The 24,926-nt window shown below is 39.5% G+C and overlaps 1 protein-coding gene and 1 long non-coding RNA gene across 7 annotated transcripts in view; one reads left to right on the top strand and one right to left on the bottom strand.

Moving 5' to 3' along the window:
* Window positions 1-24,926, top strand: part of ntm (neurotrimin) — a 225,758-nt gene that overhangs the window by 153,608 nt on the left and 47,224 nt on the right. For all 6 annotated transcript variants that reach the window (XM_042091229.1, XM_042091224.1, XM_042091227.1 and 3 more), the window contains one exon: window positions 23,801-24,033. In XM_042091229.1, the coding sequence (XP_041947163.1) occupies window positions 23,801-24,033 (233 nt within the window). The remainder of the gene's footprint in view (window positions 1-23,800; window positions 24,034-24,926) is intronic.
* LOC121708534 lies at window positions 67-625 on the bottom strand. The gene is made up of 3 exons (XR_006031689.1): window positions 573-625; window positions 227-294; window positions 67-119 (listed from the first exon to the last, which is right to left on the bottom strand). It is a non-coding gene; the product is annotated as an uncharacterized LOC121708534 (long non-coding RNA).

Raw genomic sequence — 24,926 nt, forward strand, 5'->3', positions numbered from 1 at the left:
TCATAATAACTAGCCTTACAAAATCCATTTTAGATGGCGAAGCTAAAAGTAGCAGCCTACAAAACTAACTCAACATGGTACAGTGTAAATCTCAGTGGCATAAAACGGTAGCGGTGATACTACAAATAGAGAAATACACAAAATCATGAATACACCCTACATCAAACTCATACATTACATAAAAATATAATTGAACATGAAGCAACGAGACATTCAATACACTTACAACTTCATACACGTCACTGCATTGGCGGGTGTTCTCACCAGGATACAGATCTCAGGATAGTCTCAAAACTAGATAAAACAATGTGGCTTTTAGTGACCTTAATAAAACATTGTTTAGTTTCTTAGCACACCTTAAATGTCATTCAACCTTTACTTTCATAATGAACGAAACAGTATTGCATTGACCAAGGACAAATCTGCAAGCACACATTTCAGGACGGTGAGGCTAATTCACATATCTAAATCAACAGGCCTCCTTTAGCAAACTAACTAATTTCTCAAAAAGTACGAAGTTACATACTACTAAATGTGTATTCTGTCGTTATTTTAACAATCATGCAACTTACACACGCTATTGGCGACGATTATTCTCCTGCATTCGTGCCAGCAGCCTTGTCTCCTTTACAACGTTCTCGCTCCTCTGAATCTACCCAGAAATCACTACAAAAACCCCTTTGGGAACTACATCTTGATGTCACTGTAGTTTTCTGGCATTTAAAGGAGACATACACTATTAAACTTGCAACTGAAATGAAAAAAAGGATAAACTCCAAACATGACCCGGTTACACTAACGTCTTAGAAACGTTGTAAAATGATTGAAATAGATTAAGAAAACCACCGCTATGGTGATTTCTAATGGTAGATTGATTTGTTTACATGTAGATCCAGTGAAATTGCTGCCTTGGCAACGCTACGTCATGGCTTCGGTACTCTATTAGAACACATGGGACTAGTTATGTGGTTGCCTAGTAACATTGCTCAAAGAGTTGCCATGTGTAGGCCTATCATCAGCTTTGCATTCATTTCAGATAGACACAGGAGAGGTGTTCAGTTCCTTGTGCCATAGGTAGGCAATTTCCCATAGTGGCCAATCAACAGCTAAGCCTATTTAACATAAAAAAAATAAATAAAAGCAACCTTTGTGGGCAAAAAAACATCAACGACATGACAGAGCAAGCTTTGTAGGCAATTCACTGGGGTTGTCAAGCAGGCACCTTCTTTCATCATTGTTTTGTTGAATAAGGTACACAGCACCTCCAGAAGACTGGTGTCCCAGACCCACCCCCCTCCTCACTAAGGTTATCTACCAACAAAATCAGATCTAAACCTGAATCTGAATATGAGGCACAAATATGCTATACAGGAGACAGTGTGGCCAAGAGCATTTCCTTATCCTCTCTTCTTTTCTGTTCTGTTTGATTGGAAGTATGTGGTGGGGCTTACACATTCTCTCTGCAAAAAATAAATCACGCTTGTCAATTTGTCTCCATCTCCTACTCCATCCCCTACTCTTGCAACTTTTGTGTATGTAAATGAGTGTGTGCATTTGTCTACTTCACTGCACGGTGGTCATTATAATGATGAGGGGAGAGATTTCTCGATGGTGTTATAAGCCCTCACCATTGACTTCAAGGCAGCGCTGCGATCGTCAACTTCAAGGCACTTAACCTTAACCCTTGCCTAACCCTAGTGCCTTCCATGCAGCGCCTGGAAGATGACGTTGGGGGCTTAAAACACCAAACACTGGAGATATTAGGGATTCAGACAAGCACATACACCCCTGTGCATTATACCATTCTATATCGACTGACACATGCAGGCATTTATCACAGGCTATAGCTTATAGTTTCTCATAATGCCCCACTGGGCAAAGTGGTGTGTCTCCTGACCTGTGTCATATGCTGGTAGGTACAGTTACGATGGGGGTCTCGAGATCAGCTACTGACTTGACCGTGGCTCACCCTAAAACTGACGTTGCCGTGTTAAGAGCATTTTGTGACCTTCTTCATTGGTGGTAATACAGTGTCAGCTTGCCCCATCAAGGTTCTTTTAATAGAAACTTTTGGCCACACATTTTCCACTTCAGGTGAGCAACAAACTCTTCCAGCTGTAGCTTTTCAGTGAGATCTTCTGTCAAAGTGTCGTCATCTCCTTCACATTTCTGATACCAATGTGTCAGACTAGACTAGAACCTTAACCAGAAATGCATTTTTTGTTTTGTTTTTTATATTCCCTCTATTTTCTGGTTGAATTCTAATAAAGACAATGAGAAATACACATATATGGTCATCATAACATTGCTAAACAACAAATCTAATGGGTGCCAAATACTTTTGCACAGTAGGCTACTATATATATGTAGCTGACATATATATATATATATATATATATATATATATATATATATATATATATATATATATATATATATATATATGTATTTTTTTTTTTTTTACATTGACCTGCGTTTCTGCTGCAGGGTAGCATTCAGGTTAGCAGGATTGGTTTGTCAGCTGGCAAGCTGTCATTACAAGACAAACAAGAAACCCCCGAATTACCTCGGCTGTGTGAGAGACATTTGCTCTTTAAATATAAATGGCGTCAGGTGCCATTCAAACAGACCTCCGCGGCTTGGCTGAAAGGCTCTCTCTTCAGCATCAGTGACAGGCTTCTGCTATGCCTTTTCTTTGGGGGTTGACAGAAAATACAAAGAGCCAATTCAGCTGGAGGTGGGCTCGGAGACTTCAGATCAAATCAGTGTGAGCAGTGTGAATAAGCATGCAAGCAGCAAGAAAAATGTGTTTGATTCCCATGCTGCAGTAGCCAAAATAAAAAAAGAATCTGTCATAAATGTATGATAACTCTTTTAATACTACCACTAATACACCAGGCTACTACTAATACCAGTACCAATATGAATAGTCCTACCATTAATGCCACTCCAATAATAACATAATGTTTCACCATTATTGATGTGGGAAAGAAGCAGATGTGCTTTTTTGTGTGTGCCCCTGCACAAGAAATCAAAGAGTATTGACCACCTGTAATTGTGATGTTCTCTTAAACAAATATGAGCTTTTCCACCTCAGTGCATTTACTGAGCTGCAGAGTTAAAAAAAAGGTCATTATTATGTACAGAGCTTCACCATTAAAAGGTTTTCTTGTCAATTTCTTTTGTCTTGTCAACAGTCTTTTGCTAATTAGTGGCAAATATTGGGTTGTTGTTTTCCCCCCTCTCATTTCATCGTACTTTGTACTATCTACAGGACGAGTGGGGATCTGCTTTGTCCCAGACAAATCCTGGAACCACATTCATTAACCCAGTTATAATTCAGGCTTACTGGTCATGCTTTCATCGTGACCAGTTCCGTTTCCATTACTTGGGAAAATAACTTGTGTGGCATTTTAATGACACACAGCCTGTACCACATGATGAAAAGTATAATTCTGATGTGAAATGCACATCATTATTTCACATGCCTTCACTCCATCATTTTAATATTTCAAACAGAAATTTGGCAAAACAGAAGTTGTTGCAATCGATTGACCCTCATACGTTTTTATATGTATAAATGTGCATGTATTTGATTAGATCTCGTCACCATTTCTGTTGGCACCTACCAAGACGGACCAGGAATGCCGTCTGGTTTGATGGGTTAAGGTTCAGTTTTTGCATATAGGAGCATATTGTATGTGAGTAGCCATATGCTATGCATGTATGGAATGTTGGTCATTATCGGAAAAATAAGTCCAGACAGGGCGAACTAGACTTGCTTCACCCTGAAGGGACTTATTTTCCCGATAATGACCAGCGCTCCATACATTATCCTGCTTATTATACGGCTACTTGCCAAAATGAAAAAATAAACTCCACATTATACGTCTCTTTACATTTATTTGTTACCGATTCATCGTGGCTTTTGCTGAGAAACAAATAGTTCAACACACGCTGACATTCTTTAGAACACTGCTGATCAACTATCTGCTTTCACTTTTGAATGAAGTTCCATTGCAAGAAGTGACCGGACTACGGAAGACGTAAATCAGAAGCACAAAACCGGTTGCCACTGACAGCAGTAACTACATGTTTCAGCGTTAATTACATGAATATATTTGACGGTAGAGCATTGGGAAATCCCATTCAAATCAATGGAGCGTTCTATTAGCATTGTACAACCCCAAATCAGAAAAAGTTGGGATGTTGTGTAAAATGCAAATAAAAACAAAATGTGATTTACAAGTCTCGTAAACCCATATTTAGCAGCAAAAACTACATTAAATGTTGAAAATGAATATTTGGACTATTTCATGGAAAATATATGTTCATTTTGAATTTGATGCCAGCAACATGTTTCAAAAAAAGTTGGGACAGGGAATGTTTACCAGTGTGCTGCTTCACCTCTTCATTTAACAAAATTCTCAAATGTTTCTGAACTGAGGAAACCAGTTGCTAGAGTTTTAAGAATTAAATGTTGCCCCATTACTCCCTGATATTGGATTTCAGTTGCTCAACAGTATGGGGTATTCTTAGTCATGTTTTTCAATTCATTATGCACCTAATTTGACAAATCTGGACTGCAGAGAGGCAATTTTAGCACCTGGACTCTTCCTCTATGGAGAAATACAGTACTGTTTAAATATGTGCAGAATTAATTTTGGTATTGTTTTCCTGAGGATGGGGTCACCTGAAACATTTGTACTTACACTGTATGGAGTCTGGTGAGGTTAATAAATCACTATTTGATACTATTTTTGTTTTTTTGAAGTCTACCTTTTAAGTGCGATCTCCAGTCTTGTTTTTCGGGATTGTTTGAAATATTCAAGGTACATGTATTCCCTGAAAAAGACATTGCCTGGATGGCAGTATATGTTGCTCAAAACCTGGATACATCATTCCGAATTGATTGTGCTTTGCCAAATGTGCAAGATGCCCATGCTGTAGTCTCTAATGCACCTGCACACCGTCATAGATGTTGGGTTTCGAACTGAGCACTAAAGCAAGTTGGATAGGTTGGATAGGCCCTCTCCTCTTTAGCCCAGATGAGTCCATTATTTCCAAAAAGAATGGCACATTTTGATTGGTCTATCCATGAGACCTTTTTCCATGTTACCTCAGTACATAAGACAGTGGTATTTTCTGTATCATGTCTCAATACAATTTTGGCTGTTTTGGCTGTTACAATTTTGACTGCAGTTTTTGAACGGAGTATCAAACTGTGCACATAGACAATGGTTATCAGAGGTTTTCCTGAGCCCATATAATGACAGGTCAATTCAATTTGTTTTTTCAGCTCTTTCCCTTGTTTGCAAAGATTTCTCTGGATTCTCTGAAAGTTTTAATAATGTTATGTCCTGTAGATGATGAACTCCCCAAATACTTCACAATTACATGTTAAAAAGCATTAACATTACATTGTTTCATAATTTCTGCACACAGGTTTACACAGAGTGATGAATACCCCTACATCTTTACCTCTATAGAGACCCTGCCTCTCTGGGATGCTCTTTTTCATACCCAATCGTGTTGCCAGTTACCCTAATTAGTTGTGAAACATTCTTCCTTTTGTTTTCTTTATCATTACACAACTTTTACAGCATTTTGTTACCCCCGTCCCAACTTTTTTGGAAACATGTTGCTGGTATCAAATTCCAAATTAACATATATTTTCCATGAACTAGTCAAATTTGTCATTTTCAACATTAATTTTGATATGTTGTCTGTGTCATTTTTGCAACTAAATATGAGTTTAAGAGATTTGCAGATTATTACATTCTGTTTTTATTCACTTTTTACACAACGTCCCAACCTTTTCTGTTTTGGGGTTGTATAATAATCTTAAAGAATGTGCCTTTATTTGACATCCATTAATCCATAAGGCCACCAAATCAGAAACAGCAGATGAGAAAGCATACTTGAAAGTTAGGCTAAATTTCAATTTGAGACAATACGTTAGACCTTGAAGATGTTCCAAACAACCCCAGACAAAATAATTTAACACAAGATCGAAAGAGACCCAGTGTGAAGGTTTACTGTGACTTAGCAAACAGGGGCCTTGTGTCAATTTTTGCAGAAGTAATAGAAACCAGGGCTGAACATCAGTTTAGATAAGATAGATTTTTTCTTGCAAAATGAATACACATCCAAATCTTTCGCTCTCATCCTTTTCTGTAGACGAAAGCAGAGCCATTTTTTGATCACATTTCCCTTTTAATATCACGCTTGGAAGCTTCAGTATCACTCAGACAAAAGCCACAGCTTCTGCAGAGGAGAGTTTAAGTGACTCAGTAACCCACAAGTCAGTACAACCAAATACCTTTACCTGTCTTAAAGGGAATCATAGCAACCTCACTTTAAAAAAAGAAAGTTAAGGGCCAAACATGCCCGTTCATTTGTGAACATTCACGGACGAGACTTGACCCAGGCTACATGTCAGTCTGTCACTCACACGTGATCATCTTCGTCTCGTCTCTTGTCTTCCCCTCCATTCAGTGTGATCTTTCAGGTGGGCGTGAAGAGGACCATGCTGTGGGTGGGAGACTCCTGTAATACTCCTTGCCCATGACAAGGAGGAGACATTTCTGATTGAGCCATGGCATAAAGACAGACAGTTGGTAGACCTGAGCGTCTGCATCTTACTTCTGGATTGCAAATCCCTCCCGTGTGCTCTTATCTTTTTCCCCCCCTCTCTTTGTATTAAGGAGGGGACCTTATCGCTTCCTATATAATGAGACCAATATGTTCTGTCTCTTCTAATTTCAAGCTTATTAAGAGCAGATGAAACGAAGTGCGGAAAAAAATTAAAGGGTAGAATTAGCATTTGTCGACATGATCCTCTGTGAAATTGGTTGAGAGAGCGGGAGCAGGAGAAAGTGCCTGAGATACTCATTTTCATGCATATCATCAGCTTTGTTTGTGTGTTTACTGTTATGGATCTGATAATCTCAGCACTAGCGTGGCGATGCATGGTGTGGCGCTTGAGGAATCTGCGAGACGACGCATACATTCGCCAGTCTGCTACTATTTCTGTGTCGGGAGCACAAGTGAAGGAGGTCTCTGTTGATAAATTGTTGTTTCAGTTAAATTTGTGAAGCGTTTGGTGTGCAGCTGTTTTTCTCTGCACGGGGCACAAACAAACAAGCTGCTGTGCGAGAGTGAAGGGCGAATCAAGAGCCTATTCAATGCTTGATGATGCTTTGGGGACCAACCATGCAACCGCTGCATCTATTTGATTGCTGTTTAATCTCTCCACTATACCCACTTGCATATGCATTGCGACCTGAACCTACCGGTACTTTGTTACACATTTGCCATTTAATATATAGAAAGTAATTAAAGGTGTGTTTTGTGTTTTTGGAGTTGGCAGGTGGTGTTCCATGACATTCCATGGACATTTCCTGATTAGAATGTTAGCACTGGTCCAGAGCAATGTCATGAAGATTACTGGACTCTATTAAACATATATTTTTTACCCATAGAATTACGCCATCATGTTGCTTTATTGGAGTTTTTGTTGTCTTCACCGACCTAGAACCTGCTAACTGCTATCTGGGCTATCGCAATTCTGTCCTGCACGGCCATTCTAATTTCTAAAATAATACAAAAAGTGGAGTCACTGAACAGACACTTCAAGGTGTTGACCTACATTCATGTGGAGACTGGGCATTCTCATTAAAAGCTTTAAAAGGGCCATTCATCAACTCATTCAGCGATTACAGTATATGACCCAGAGCTGCTGTGGAAGAAAGCTATTTGGTTTGGGGTATTTCTTTCTCTTTCTCTCTCTCTCTCTCTCTCTCTCTCTCTCTCTCTCTCTCTCTTTCTCTCTCTCTCTCTCTTTCTCTCTTTCTGTGTATGTGTGTGTGTGTCATGGAAAGATGGTCAGATCAGTGGCAAATTAACATGTTTAACATAAACAAACATGCATGCATACAAGTCTAATTATGTCTGTACTCTATTATATTGTTGAGAAACACGGAGACACAAAACCATATACACATATTTGGGTGAACTGGGGTCACATGCAATGTTGAAAGTGTTTCCCTAAAACCGTGTGCTGTCATACGCTGCTGAAATCTATAACTCATTCTGTCTAAGCAGCACAGGGGGCTTTCTGTCATTGCTTTATTTCTCTGGAGGAGAACCTGTTTAAGACCCCAGCAGCTATTGATGTTTTCCAGTGGAGGGCCTTTTCTTGTACCAATCATTTGTAAAGACAGAGAGCCTATTGATTAGCCAATGGAATTGTAGATTTGAGGGCAACAGGGGTAGTTGTGGCAGTAGTTGTAAAAAGAGAAATAATGGAATAAATCATATAACTAAAAGCATTACACAGATATTGGCACAGTCTCTGGAATGGCTGTGTTTCAGATCTTAGGATCTCATGAAGGCATGGAGAAACATTTTGTTTCTATGTTTTGGAAGTATTTGACGGGATGAAAGGTAAAGGTAACGGGAATTCAGCAGATGCCTTTATCCAAAGTGACTCACATAGGATTAAGAAGCATATCTATTAATCTGCAGAAATGCTTACTTCTGTGCATGAAATAGATGTATGTGTGCTTTTGTCTTAAAAACATTAAAGTATGTCATCTCTCTTTAATTGGTCGTGAATTAAATAAAAAATAGACCACGGTCATGTACGTGTACATACTGCAGAACATCATCCTTGTCTGCGGTGACCAAGGTTCATGTTCTCATGAAGGGCTTTTGAATTCCGGTCAAGGACAGCCAATAGAAAAGACAACCTGGGGTAAGTCCTGTGAGAGGGAAGCCTGAATAGTGGTATGATGTGCTGGCCTTGTGTCCCAGGATAGTGGAGCAGAAACTCAGTCCAGGTGCAGAGGCCAGAGAAATGGAGATTAGCTCAGTCCATGGCACGAGGCCAAGGAAGGAAAGGTGCCTAATTTACTGCCCTCCCCCCCACCCCACCCCCCATCACTGCTCCTCACTCCACACTGCTTCAAGTGGTGGCAATTGCATTAATCAGCTGATGCAGTGATTTGGTCGAATTTAAAACCCACCAGATCTTGGCCGGCACTGGCACCAGTCTAAGACCAGTTTTCTGCTGAATTGAAAAAACAAAAAAAAACGTTTATATTTTTAATAGGCTAAAAGAAAATGTTCCAAAACCTTTTGACTATTTTGCAAGAAGTGGTTGAGAGCAGGAAGTGAAAAATCAAGTTATCATAACAAATGAATGGCATCCAAATTGGAGGCCATCATACAAGCGTGTCTGAAAAGTTGAGAGAAGCCATTGAAAGCACAGACCTAAAGTCACACTGACTTAGAAATGGGACTACATATGTTGCCATTTCTTCTTAACGATAGAGTCAGTCAGACTGTCACATAAGGTGTACCTCAAAACAAATAAATAATACTCTATATATTTCCACAATTCAGTAATGTTGGTTATTGCCATCTTCCCTGTGCACTGTAAATCATGAAGGTGGCAGTAGCCATTGCACTTTGATAGCCTCTTTCGTGTATGCAGATCTCTCAAATATTTCATCACTATGAAATAATTTCAACAAGGGCTCAGTTCTGCAGGTCTGCCAGTTTGGATGCAGCTTTGCCATGGAAGTGCCCTTTTATACACAAAATACGGTAACACTTTACGCCAAGGGACAAGGGTACATGAATTATCATGAATTCATGCATGAATTAATTCATGATTTATGCATTACTTAATTCCTTTATATCTTATGAATCATGAGGAATTTTCATGAGTTCATAGTCTCTCATTAATGACCTCATGTCTGAACAACACATCAACTAAGACATTAGGTACGATGGGTACATCATTATGATTTATGATTTCTTAAGCATGATCATCACGATTACATAAATTTAAGGTTAATTGCGCATGAGCTCATAATGTCTGTGGCCCCCTAACTAAAGTGTTGAATAATGACATGTGTGTCATTATTGTGTTGTGTTCAAATCAGAATTTGAGCAGTGATGACCACATTTTTGGCAGAAACAGAAATAATCATGATCATGTTTAATAAATCGTGATTCATGATGATGTGCCCACCGTACCTAATGCTTTAGTTGATGTGCTATGACAGAAAAAAAAATGACAGACTATGAACTTATGTGAATTCCTGATGATTTATGAGATATTAAGAAATTAAGTAATACATAAGTCATGAATTAATTAGTGCATGAATTCATGATAATTCATGTACCCTTACCGTAAAGTGTTACCCAAAATACAATAAAACAAGACAAACACACAAAATACTGTACATTTTAAATTAGTAGTGAGCAGTCCAACATGTTCGATTTCTCTAAAAAAATGGCATGCACTTATATTCTTTTGACCAGTCTAAATCGAAAATCATAAGAGAGAAAGGTCCCGGGGTCACTGGACAGCCTGGTGACTCCATCGGATTGATTTTCACAGGGTAATTCCAGCTGCATAATATTGATATTATGGTGTTATCAATATCAGGTGCTTACACAGTTCCAGAACATTGGTACACACAATCACCAACAGTTAGGATGAAAAGCAATCAGGCAGCTGTCTGGTGATAATTATGTCTGGTCTATTGTTGTTATCAATATCCTTCCTGCTGTTTAGCAGTGAGTATTACAGGATAGATTATTGAGACAGAGTGATATTTATTCAATCTTGAATCATGCAGAGATGGAATGACCTATTAATTTAAAGAAAATCCAGAGCACCAAAATAGAGGGGACAACTTCCAAATGTGTCTTCTTCCTTATGGCCACTTTAGAACATGTGGAGATTCTCCCATCTTCACTCATTTATATCCACAGATCCATTAAGAACATAATTCTCTCCACGGTTGATTGTAGTATTCTTAAAAGTTGCGCATGAAACTACATCTAAGTTTTAAGTATGGCTGCATAGGAGTGACAGCGCTCATACATCAATGGGAATTGCAATTATCACAGCGAATACGGCAGCAATGTCTGATCTAGAGTCCACAAAACTCCCCCCCTCCGTAATCCGTCTTAAATTTTCCATGGGCAATTATGCCACCAGCTCTCTGCAGCTTCCTTAATGCCTCTTTCATCTTCATCTCCTGGTGCCAACTTTTCCATCATCTTCTGCTGATTAGAGAGGGGAAAGGTGAAAGAAATTACCATGGGGTCGCCGGAGTCAGCTGAGACACTGCAGTTATTGTGAAAAAAGAGTGTTTACGTTGGTATCTGTGGGAAGTGCATCCAGAGTTTTTTTCTTTTTTTTTTCTCAAGGGGCGTTATGTTAATGTCCCATTTTGTTCATTGGTTTGAGGAACACATTGGATCTTGCAACCCTTTAACTCATGTTCAATTTTATGTTTATATCTGTCTATTGAGTAAACTGTAATATTGAGTCATTTTTCCAAGTCTTATCGATTTTGTGAATATTAAGTTGTGGCTTGTGGTCTACCTTAGTGTACTAAGTTTGAAAAGAGGTATTGTTTGTGTATTTACAATGACTGCTTCTGACTTAATGATCAAGAGGAACTTTATATGTGTGGAGTATAGTAACCCAAATTGGTATGTTGTGCTGGTCTAGATTCTGTGAATAAAACATAGGAACACAATTATTAAACGAGTGCATGATTTAGTAGATACCAGCACATGATTTTAAAAAAACGAGCACATTATTTAGCGCTTCAGCGTATATACAGAAGGAGACCATTGAGTATGCCGGAGCTTGATACCTGCTGCGTATTTGTGCTTTTTCACATAAGAGTTGTGACGTTGTGCCTTGCAATAGACTAAGACTGTCTAGCCCCATGGTCAAGGAGTAAACAACTGTTTGTACAAAACTAGGAGTCAAAAGGTTCTCTTTGAATACAACTGAATGCCTCGTGTGGGCTACCTGTGCTGACTTCATTGAAGCCAGCAGCAAGTCCTGTTAAGCCAGCGGCAATGCCCTGTGAGCTCACTCGGTGCTTCTCTGTGGTCAAGAAAGGAAACTGTGTAGTTGCTGGTGGCAGAACCCTGTGTGACCCCTCTCCGACTGGACAGACTCGTGGTTATATTGTGGAGTGTGTTCTTTTCCAAATGGACTCAAATGAAACTGGACGTAGCCAGTGTCCTATGATAAAGTGCACTTGTTGTACATGAGTGGGTCTTGTTGATATGGTAGATAGGAGTTTATGAGATGCCGCTGCTAATTTGAATGATATTGCTGGGAGTATTAGCATGAAAAAAGTTGTGCATGGGGATTAATGGCATATATGTACTTTGCATTCTTTATTTCTTCTATATTCCTTACATTTTTCTTCCTCTCTCTCCTCTTTCATTCTCTCATTCTTTCTTTCCATCTATGCTACTCTACTTTCGTTTAAACAGGCCCTCTCAGAAGGTGGACCTCTAATGAATGTTAATATTGTGCATAGAAGATGCTCTCTCTTCTGAATGTAAATGTTGTGCATACAGGAGTCTCTCTCTGGAGTCGTTCTTCTGCCATAGCAATCATTCATATCTAGGGGCAGATATCAAAGCAAAAACAGGGCAGTGTGTATGAATTGTGTCCCTATATAGATGAATAAGATAGTATATAGAATTATAGAATTACTGAAGTTTGAGTGGCTGATCATTGAACTGACTGAGTGTCCCTGAGTTTTCAAGAAAAGAAACACTATACTAAAAGCTTTTTTACTAGTTGAATGAGTTTTAAAGAAAAGAAAATGGTATACTAAAAGCTTTTTACTAGTTGAATGACGTGAGCCTACTGAATTACTCCCCAGTCTTCAGTGGCTTTTAAATAGTATTTTCCATTTTTCCTCCTTTTCAACCTGGTGCCCTTTCATCTTTCCTCAAATCTCCTCTCTGCCTTCACTCATCCCTACCACATGCACCATGTCATGACACACAAAGGTCTCAGTGGCAGAGGTGCCCCATCCGCTCCCAGCAGATATTAAATGGGCCTCTGCCTCAATAAAACAAAGAACTCCCATGACATCTTGGGGCATTCCGTATATGCTATAAAATGAACAAAACCCTAACACGTACTATATATTATGTCGACAGTCAGTCAGTCATTCATTCATTCAGTGGAATTCTTTTGAAAATAATTCAACTCCCAATTGATTACTTTTACTCAAAGGAAAATAAGAGAAAAGTTAAACAGAGACTTTGGCAGTGACAAAAACCTTGGTATTAATTGAAAAAACATGTCTTGCTCTTCAAACTCATCCTTTTCATATGAAATCAAAGACAGAAAGTTCACTCTGAAAAATAGTGGGCCCTATTTTGACAATCTAAAATAAGTGGTCTGAAGTGTATGTGTTTTGCGCATTTAGGGTGGGTCTAAATCCACTTTTGCTAGTTGTATGGTGGAATAAATTTGCCACATGCATGATTTTAAGGGTTGTACTTAATTTTTCTTAATTAAACATGGGTGTGTTTTGGGGTGTAGCATCCAATAAACCAATGAGTGTGCCTTCCCCTATTCCCTTTAAAATGCAGGGCCGCTTTAACCATGGCACGTACAGTAGCTATTATAATGACATGGGAGTACATCTCTGCAAAAGGAATCTGCTGGCACAAATGCGACCATGTATGCAAAAGGAATCCACCAAAGCTTACTCTGCTGAAACAGGTGTTTATGTGATAAGAAGAGCATAAACACATTCTGCAATCGCCTGGCCTTAAGAGCTTGTAGGCACCAGGAAATTTAGGGCTCTATTTCGGCGATCAGAAACGGATGGTCAGAGGCACAAAGTTTATAGACATTAAAGGCGTGGCCAGTCCACATTCACTAATTTGATAGCGTGATTATGTGATCAAACGTGATAAAGTGCGATTAATCAACACTTTATAGAGTGATAAGAATAAGCTTTGCAACGCGCTTTGCACTACCTTGCGCCGCGTGCACGATAGGGGCCTTAGTTATTCACTTTCACAGCACTGACTGACAAGTTACAATCAATGACATAACAAGAAAAAACACTGGAATGAGTGAGTAAGTCCTAAGGACATTCCGCCAAGCACACTAGCACAGTCTTTGTATTGCAATGCAAGGGACTTGTTGCTAGGGTCTCGCCTTGAGGCAGATCATAAGCTAGATTGATAGTGTACACTCCAAATAGCAGTGAAATACAGCGATTTTTACTTTAGACTAGGTTTTCCTGATCAGTGGAGCCAAAACAGCAATGTACGATCAGTGCGCCTGACCACACTTCGTTTTCTCACGGACACACTCATGGGGGCGCAAGTTGTTTTGATATTTAGACATTCCACTCACGTTATCAGGAGAATACAGTAGCCTAAAGTTTTATTTCAAACACTTACTTTGGTCTCACTCATTGGATCCAAATAACAGAAATAGCAAACTCCAAGTTATTGTAGGGTAAGTTAAGCTATAAGCACATAGCCAATTAAACATGACCAAGAAAAAAGTGAAATGGACATTTTTTGAAACTATTTCAGCTTGTGTAGGCCTATCAGTACTTTCTGAACAGATTGAACACACTTGTATACAACACCGTGATAATACCGAAAACCGTGATAATTTTGGTCACTATAACCGTGAGGTTAAATTTTCATACCGTTACATCCCTAGCCGTGCACTTGTTGGTAGGGTAAAGATGGTGTGGACGCGGCATGGTACTGGCACTGTTTGGCATGTCTGGCTTACCATAGCTGGGTGTGAATCCTCACCCAGGGGAAGTGCCATGGGCCTCTCTCGCCAACCAATTAGATTGTGTCATTTCTGAAATGCACAGACGAGTTTGATAGATCATGCATGGCACGAGGCAAGCCAGCAAGCAGGCAGACAGCCAGCCAGCCAAGTGTCCAGGCATGGAGGCGGGTCAGTCCATACCCTGGCATCCTACAGCCAGTCTTTGATCGATGAAGAGGAAACAGAGGCTGTTATTTATAGGACCGTGAGGCTATTAGACCCAAGCAGCCACTTACCCTTTGCCATGTCTGTTGCTTACGCCAACCAGAGGACAATGGAGATTAAAGAGCCGCGAGCTGATGTATGGTGTTAATCTCATCTTGTAATGTAAACTGCTTGCTTATTTGTTTTCGATACAGTTTGTGTTATAGTTGCTCTTTCTGCATGTGCCATCCTGTGCATGCATAGAGCACACAGGAGAGATTAGCCACTATGTGCACCATACTGTCTGAAGCATGGAAGCATGGTGAAGAAAAGAGTCATTTGCTTATTATCTTAGGTACACAAATATGCATTTTCTACATTGGTTTCAGTTGATCGTGTGTGTGTATGTGTGTGTGTGTGTGTGTGTGTGTGTGTGTGTGTGTGTGTGTGTTAGTGATGTAGTACTCGAGTCCGGTCTCGAGACCAATTTCTGCTTTCTCTGTCTCGTCTCGGACTGGTTCCTTCAAAGACTCGGTCTTGACTCGGTCTCGGACCACAGTGGGAGGAGAAGGACTCATAATTTCAGACCGAGTCCTCGAGACCAACGCATTTTTTATGTTCATATAAAAAAACAGACAACACATAACAACAATAATAAAATGCAATGTTGACCGGCATTATTTGAAAATGACATCCCATGGTGCAATGCAAAGATACTGCCGTCAGAGCCGTTTATTTATCTCTATGGCTCTGCTGCCGGTGAGTGTCTGTAGGTCAGCATAGTCCATATTAAGACGTTAAGACTGCTCCTCTAAACAATTCCCAATCTAGCTTAGTCTGTAGGCCTAACTGTTGATTATTAACTGGGGTGATATTAAATTATGAATATTAAAACTTTTTTTATGGTCTTGGTCTCGACTCGGTCTCGACTCCTAAAGGACTCGGTCTCGACTCGGACTTGCTTCCTCAAAGACTCGGTCTTGACTCGGACTCGACTGTATTTGAAAACCAACAGACTCGGTCTCGACTCGGTCTCGACCCTTCAAAGACTCGGTCTTGACTCGGACTCGGCATAGGCGGTCTCGTCCCCATCACTAGTGTGTGTGTGTGTGTGAATGGTAAGAATGTGTAAAATATATGAAAAGAGCCCAATCTTTAATTGGCCCTAATGCCTGAGTGGCATCACTCTAGGTTGCTAGCACTTTAGGTTTTGGTGAACATCAGCTGAGTTTCGCCACCTTCGCCCACCTCTTCCTCCTACTTCTCCTCCTCCTCTACTCGCCACTGATCCATGACTCCAGAATCCTAATGGGTATTATTTGTAAAGGGCACCTTCGTTTGTGTGACTCCACTTCAAAAAGCCAAGGTGATTTCAACCGAGACATAATCCGACTGCTGCCCCGAGTGTGAATGTGAATCAGAGGGAAACATGCCTCAGACAGGTCTGTTCACGCTGAATTTTGGGCTGCACAAATCCAGGCGATTACTTAATTGTTTCATTAATTGCCTGATAGTTTCGCCTTCTTATGTCCCATAATGGTATGTCCCTCTGCAGTTAGGTATTAACAAGGTGCCTTTCATGCTTTTTTAGTGTACAATTATAACCCAATTACAATCTGTCCACCGTAAACAGATGTTGGAACATGTCAGAGCATGAAGGCAAATGGAAGAGACATGTTTCAGTCAAGCATTTAGATAATTTGATCTCACTGCATTGGAATCAATTTGTTAATTTTCTGGTTCCTCTGTTCCAATATGACACACAATGCTTTCTACACTATTAACATTTGATCTTCATCGTTTAGCTTCAGGGATGAGTTGGAGGGAGTCAAATTATGTTCATTGATTATGGTGTCCTTTAGAAAGTCAGTGACTAGTATTTGAAGTTGTCATAGCATCTATTTAATTGCATGTCAGGCAGCTGTAAATTGCTTTAATGCCACATTGTTTGGGAATTTAAAGGTACACTATGTAGGTTTAGGTATTTTTTTGGCAACTGTCCCTCTAGAGTCGCAATACATTTATATTTTACTCTGCTGTTAGCAAACTTCTCATGACTTGTACCCCCTGTACATAATGAAAATGTTTTTGTTGTGGAGGTAAAGGATTAACAACAGGCAAAAACTATCTACAAAGAGCTATATCTACTGACAAGGTAATGTTTCACAATTCTCACGAGATTTGTCGGGCCGTCGTTCTTGAAGTTGCATGGCTGGTTTTCTCGGTAACGACTCTCCACGTCTATGCTGTATAGCTATGCTAGGTGAACGATTCACCTATTACAAGTTTGTTTACCATCAAAATGGCGTTGTAAAGGTTATATTAAGGTAAAAATCTTGCATAGTGTACCTAAAATGTAATCTATAAAATGTAAGCCACTTTGGAATTCATGTAGTCGGGCAGTTTGTCTCACAGTCTGTCTTTGTTTAGATCTGCCCATCCATGGTCATTTCAAAGTCCGAGATTTGTATAAGAAGCAACCATGAAGCAACCAAGAAGCAACCATGCAGTTCATGGCAGCTTTGTGGACATTCACCAGTCTTATTCAGCAAAGCCAAGGGGGAAAAAAATATTTTCGATTTTTTGTCATCTTTAAGCTCACCCAACTGTTTTTTCTAGGAGTAACTGAGATAACCATGGCAGAAACGTGATGTTATGTTCAGTAAGCTATTGTTGCATTGATCTGGACATACATTTTGGCCTGCCGGAGGATCCAATCATGACCCACTTTTAGTGTTTTGGCAGAGGCATCCAAATTGTGATTTAAAACGCCCAGGTATTTCATGGAGTTCATGATACCATGAACCCTAATGAGGTTCACACAACACACTTGAATCCATAACACACTTTCCTCCACTTAAAATGATTCTACTTGGTAAAACAATTACCCTCCCTTGAGAGTCTGTATTTAATCCACAACAGTAGTAGTTTTTGACATTTTGATAATTTACCAACAGTGTCAAGAGTCTCTGAAATGTCAATTCAACAAAATGTTACCCATTAATTGCCGATTTTTGAGGTGGCTGATTCTTGAAATTAGACTTGTAATGACACAGTCCAACACACGCACAGAGAGACAGAGAGAGGTAGGCAGACAGACAGGCACAACACACACACACACACACACACACACACACACACACACACACACACACACACACACATACAGTAGTCCAGCTGTCAGAGAAAGGCACACACACACACTCTAAGACATGAGGCAGGCTGTGTAGCTATTATGCTATCACATGGAGACTGTATCTAGCACCACTTAAGCTTTGGCAAGAGATTTCATCAGATGACTACCAGGATGGACAGTTTACTCACTTACTTGTGCCAACAATTTTGCGCAACACACACACACACACACACACACACACACACACACACATTGCAGCTTTGCTGGTGCATTCATGAAAATATACCAGTACTTTTGCATGCAGACTTATCACAAAAGGAGTTTATATAATGCAAAGGCTTTGCCCATCACAGTCTGATCTCTGCCAATTTTGCTTGAGGAAACGTGTGTGGAAGAATGAGCGGAGAGAATGCATGTTGTCAGCCGAGCCGCTTCTCAGTCTAACTCGGTGAAAGTTGAGAGATTGCCCTACAAGCCATAGACCGAATGCTTTGCGAGATAACCGAGGGTGGTTAAAGCACCGTGAAAAAACATCTCTTGGCTTTCCGCAGTCTACACTGGACAGGAGAGATGCCTACGGACAGCATCTGCTATGAAGGGCAATAAGTGGCTCCATCCGTACTGTAGGTCTACTCAGTAAGATTAAGTTGAAGATCCAGCATCTTTCTGAACCACGTCATACTGTGGTGTTTGCCTTTATGGTTTACATGTGTTTCGGTGCGGAGAAGAATTCTGTATTCACACAAAAAGGGACAGATTTCATTGTTTCACAATATTTGGTCCAATTTGTTCACATTACAATAATAATGAAAAGAATGAGCAATAAATGTACTTCATGCATTCATTAATCAAGCTTTTATTAAACTGCAGATAAAACACGCTTCAGGATATTTTGTTGTCTTATCAGAGCAGTCAAGGGGCACTCCATTAAAATCATTAAAATGAAAACAAATTGTGGTGGTGGTGAGCTGCACTATGTCAGTAATCATGGCATGATTCATTGTTCATCTAGCCAATTTTGCTGAAGACTAAGAGTAGTCGCTCAGGTCCTGATGCCTTCTCCTAGTGTCTTGCACTGCAAGAGGCCTGGAATACAGTTCCCTTTTTCTCACTTTTGATTTGAAACTTTTTTTTCTGTGTCAACGTCATCTGCACCCAATGTTGGGGAGCTGCACTCCGACTGAACAAAATGAGATGTGCTGAGTGGAGGGAACACTGTCCTCAGTAGAACTGTGTTATTTATACTGCTACTTGTCCTCCAGGGTGATGAACAAGTTAAAGAACTAGGAATTACACAGGATGGGTTTTACAGTATTTTTTTATTTCATCCATTGAAGGAGAAGATTGGTAAATCAAAGTTATTGAATGCTATATAGTCAGGGAAGGGTGGCAGTTATGTTGAATACTGTAGATTATTTTATAGTGTGCCTTTGCAGTGACTGGGTAGTCTGAAAATTGAATCTTCTTAAGATCAAATGGAACACAGTGCCATAGACAGTTGTAAACAACATTAAATCACACACACACACACACACACACACACACACACACACACACACACACACACATACAGCAAAGCAGGATTTGAACATTCACACAAACAGAAATGTTTGCCCACTAAATTAGAATTTGAGAGAATTTGTGTTCTCCCCTAAATTGTGTTTGATTTTCATTAATAGGCCTTTAGACATCTGAAAGTGCTTTTATTTTGATCAGGCAAGAGTGGCATGAATATACTGTATTAAGATGCAAACATACTGAAAACTCTCTTACAATATTTCCCACTTATATAATAATTTAGTTGTATCTCAGACACTGAAATGCCTTTGGAACAAGCCTGAAATGGAACAAGCCTGAAATGGCAAAAGTAAGATCTTGTGAGAGCTTTGTTCTAAAAAGAGAGAAATTATTTTAAAATAAAACACTCTTACATGTGTGAACAGTGTCTTAGCCTTTGCTTCTTCTAACCTACTTTGAATTAAGCTTACTTGTTGGTAGGCTAGTCAGCATGAAGAAAATTGTTATATGCTCTGCATTGCAGTGAGTGAGTGGTATACTGTAGGGTTGATGTGGATATAGGACAAGTGAGTTTGGGCTTGTTTTTTTGGCTCTGGCTTGGGCTTGTTGGGGCTTGCCGTACTCTCATCAGTATCACTTTCTCAGAGCATCAGTGTAGTCTTTTGACGACAAGTTGCGAGACCCATCTAAAAAGCTTTCTAGAAAGCAGCGGGTGTCTGTCTGGCAAGGTTGCTCTAGACTGCAACCTGTAATCGGACTTATTGGATGCTCTGAGAATAGAAATATAAGTGAACTTGTCTCTAAGTAAATTGTAGACCTGCAGTTTACACAGCTTCCTGATGTGATACAGTCATCTCAAAAAGTAATCCTGTTGATTTTTTTTCTCAGTGACAATGTGTTCTGCTGCACTTCCAAAGCTAGGAGAAACTAAAAGCTTAACTGTGACAAAGTCTACTCCCACTCTTCCAGATGTAATAATATTAATTAGCTTATGTAAAATTTAGCAGGCACCTCCATATGGTGTTTTTTCAAGCACATTATTCATTCCTTTAGCCAGACTAGCCATCATTGTAATTCTAAGCAGCAACTTGTTTTAGCCTGACTACAAGAATATTGGTCTGGGCCGCTGCCCTTTTGCTTAACATCTTGCGTTTAAGTAGCATGGCTCAATTACAGGGAAATTGCAAGGAAATTGTTTTTTTTCTCAATTTGCATCCCCCACCCCCATCATCGGGCTAGAATACCCTTGAGACTTGTGTACATTGCACAATACCCCTATTGCAGCCTTGCACATTTTTTCTTTTAGGGTATTTTTTTCACAGCAGTTTGTCTTTGTTTGTTTGTCTGTTCAACAAGTCAACAAATCCTTGAGCAGTCTCTTGGCTCCATTCACCATGGCTCACATTTGTCAGAGTGGCTAAGGGCACTTGATGAATACCTGATTCGTGCCAATGAATTTCTCACAGGAAGTGGAGAAAACAAAAATCACTCTCTGACGCCATCCGTAGCCACTCAAAACAAGATTAGTTTCCAAGCTGATATTTGTGTTGTATTGTGAGAAGTGACCATAATAGTGGAATGCATTCCATTATGTCTGTTAAGGAGTCACATTGTACTGAAGTTGAGGAGGACAACAGCCCCTCATACCCATCCCTTATGCAATTCAAGTCCTTGGGATGTGCCCCCATCTTAGCTATGGTGCTTTTCAGTTTAAGTCAGGGAGAGGTTTTCTCAACTTGTTTTTTTCTGAACCAAGGTTATGATATTTTTTTTTTACATGACTTTAATTGTGCTTTTCCAGTTAATATGATGTGGATCTCACAAACAATTTTGGTAACACTTTATTATAACTACACACAATTCATCATTTATTATTACCTTTGTTACATATTAGTTAATGATGATGATAATAAAGCATTTGTTCACACAGTTATAAGTGGTTTGTTTATAGTTAATAAGCCTATATCTAAAATATGTTTATACATTATTGTTAATACTTAATAAATGATGCAATAATATGTTTTTGATGAAGTAATATTTCCATTATTTAACAGTTGTTACATAGACATGCACTAATGATTAGTTAGGATGAGGATACATATTTTATAAACCACTTCCTAATACTATAATTCATGATTAACTCAGGAGTCACAAGTGGTTAGTTAATGATATTTTGTGAGCTCATCTAAAGTGAGGACGTCTTATGCCTTGCAACACATTTACAAATGAGTTTACATTTGCATTTATTTATTTAGCAGACACTTTCACCCAAAGCGACTTACACATGTCAATGAAATTAAAGGGCAAGGACACATTGGTGGACACCGGGGCTTGAACCCCCAACTTTATTGGATACTGCTTGCTAACCTGGCTCCTTATCCACTACACTACCTCTGCCCAGTGGTATTACAACAGTCAATTAAAAAATATAATGTAGATACGCGTTAATAGTTTACAGAATAAATGCTTAACAGTGTGTAGTAGAAGAAAATAGAAACTCTTGCATAGTTGTAGGTGTTTCTATCTAGGCCAAGGTAGTGTAGTGGATAAGGAACTGGACTAGCATGGAGTAGCCTGAAAAGTTGGGGGTTCGATACCCGGCTTTCACTGTTGTGTCAATGGCCTTCAATTTAATTGACATGTGTACGTAGCTTGTCTGGTAAATTAATGAATGAACTCATTTGAAAATGTGTTGCAAGGCATAGAAAGTCCTCACTTTAGATAAGCTCACAAAATATCATTAACTAACCACTTGTAACTCCTGAGTTAATCATGAATTATAGTATTAGGAAGTGGTTTATAAAATATGCATCCTCACCCTAATCCTTAGTGCATGTGTATGTAACAACTGTTAAATAATGGAAGTATTTAATTATTAAGAAATATTTATTAAGTATAAATCATGTAATTATGATTTATGGATAGGCTTATTCACAATGAACAAACCATTTATAACTGTGTGAACAAATGCTTTACTGATGATAAATTATGTCTGAACAAGAAATTACTAATGATGAACAAACCATTAACTAATAAGTAACAAAGGCTTAAAAAATGATGAATTGTATGTAATTATTATAAAGCGTTACCACAGTTTTGACTATGTACTGTATGTGAGCCAGCGGTGTGTCAATAGTGAACTAATAATTACAGAGACCCAAATAGTATTGGGTTTAAATATTACGCCTTGATGTGACTTATTCAATGATTCTACTACATTTATTCACCCTTTATGGTTATTTCATCTGTGGAAAAACCAAAGCAGTCCTAATTGTAAATGCATGCACTGCAACATTAACAGCAATAAATAAATATTTCTGGGGAGTTCACTTTTTGAAGGAGTGCAGATGTGTTCTTTCATCAATCTAGTTAAAATCCTTCTGGTGTTTCACAAACAGTACAGCAAGATTCCAAAGCAGCAAACTACCCACGGTTGGGTTAAAGCTCTGCCCTGCATGAATGCTTGACTGCTGAGGCAAGAGGTGCGCAGGTGGCCGGCCAGTGCATTTATGATCTGTCCACAAATGAAACAGGGGTCTCCCATCTCGGCAGCCTGCATTGACAAGCCCATCCAGCCTATTTCACTGAACCCATTTGGCTCTTGTAGGTGTCATTGCCACAGATATAGGCAAGCAGAAATGAGGTTTGGCGTTCTTGTGTGTTTGGTGTCGAGCATACAAATGAATGGGGTTCCCTGAGATGTGAATATGTGATATAAAAATGGATAGAAATGTAAAATGAAGAAGGCCAACTTCTCATGAATATATTCATAGGAGGTGGGGTCATAAAGCGGCTGTCAACATGATGAAATATTACTATAAAATGCTTACTCCTAATATTTAATGCATCTCTCTAATCAATGGTCTGGAAGTGTACTGTACACAGAGGGGATGGTGTTGAGAATGTTTTGCATCGTTTGAGCTACGTTACAAAGGAATTTAATGTTGGACGAAGCTAACTTTTGTTTTCTTTAAAAAGCTTTTTGGCTATGGCTACTACATAGAGTACATGTAGTATAGCTTTTGCCTTCAGTAAATTATGCCCTCAGGGTCAAAATGTATCCAATTGATATAATATAAAAAAATCAGATTTACAATTATGTAAAACATCAGATGACTGACTGCATCTTAGGGAACCTCCACCACGCACACACACACACACACACACACACACACACACACACATATATTTTATTTATCTCTCTGTTACAACCCCCTACAGACAAGCAAACTCTTACACACTCACACACACACACACACACACACACACACACACACTTTCCATCAAGTTATGTGAGTAAAGTGAATGCTAATCCATATGTATGCCTTCTCTTCTTCACCCAGTTGCTCGCAGGGAGACGTGGTGACACACTCGGCATGGCTGAACAGATCGAGTATAATGTACGCCGGGGAGGACAAGTGGTCCGTGGACCCACGGGTCAGTCTGGTCACTCTTAACCAGGACGAGTTCACAATAAAGATCGAGAATGTGGACATGACAGACGAAGGCCAGTACATATGTGCCGTGCAGACGCGCAGCAGGGCTACAACAACATCAGTTCACGTCATTGTGCAAGGTAAGGAGTAGTTTGTTTGATCTTCTTCCTTTCTCCCTCTCCTGTGTGTGTGTGTGTGTGTGTGTGTGTGTGTGTGTGTGTGTGTGTGTGTGTGTGTGTGTGTGTGTGTGTGTGTGTGTGTGTGTGTGTGCGCGTGCGCGCGCGCGCGTGTGTGTGAGAGAGAGATAGACAGAGAGAGAGATCTCATGGGCAATAAAAGGCATTTATAAAGGCGTTTGTAAAGGGAAATCAATATGGGTGTAAGGAGACAAGTTTATGCTACAGCTGTGAATGGAGTAATCTCACACTGAAGAATCCTCTTAACCATATTATCAACTCGACTAGTCCCATCCCACTGTGTTCAACATATCATCAGCCTGCTTTGTCCACCGTGTTACTGGGAATCTATACTTCATGAAATAATTTGAAATGCACAATATCACATGACTACTTTATAAAATAAAATATTTCATGTTCAGTGAAGTATGCATGTTCTCCCTGGAAACGTGCCATGCGTGTTTAACCAATCAGAGTCATATTCAACAAGTACATTCCGCTATGTAAGATTAGGAAATAAAATTCAACTATGAACTAAAAAACGTTAAAAGTACAGCAGCTTGAATTATTTCACACATGGCGACTGATTACTTCATCACGACTACCATTGCATTATCTAGCTATGTTGTTGATCTGTTTGTGTTGGTATTTCATACAGCGTTTTCACATGCTGTGATCCATAAAGCGTTGGCCTGATAAGAGTTTGCCTATCTATCGGCCCCGTTAATCTTGGTGAACCTAATTATTGCGTTGCAATGTCATATGTCTAAATGAAGTGGATAATTAAGCAATTAATGCTGATCAACTGCATTACACCTCTGAGATGCAGTGTTTCCTAATCACCAGATCCCCTATTA

This window comes from Alosa sapidissima, chromosome 5, assembly GCF_018492685.1.
Source record: "Alosa sapidissima isolate fAloSap1 chromosome 5, fAloSap1.pri, whole genome shotgun sequence".
NCBI classification, from domain to species: domain Eukaryota; kingdom Metazoa; phylum Chordata; class Actinopteri; order Clupeiformes; family Clupeidae; genus Alosa; species Alosa sapidissima.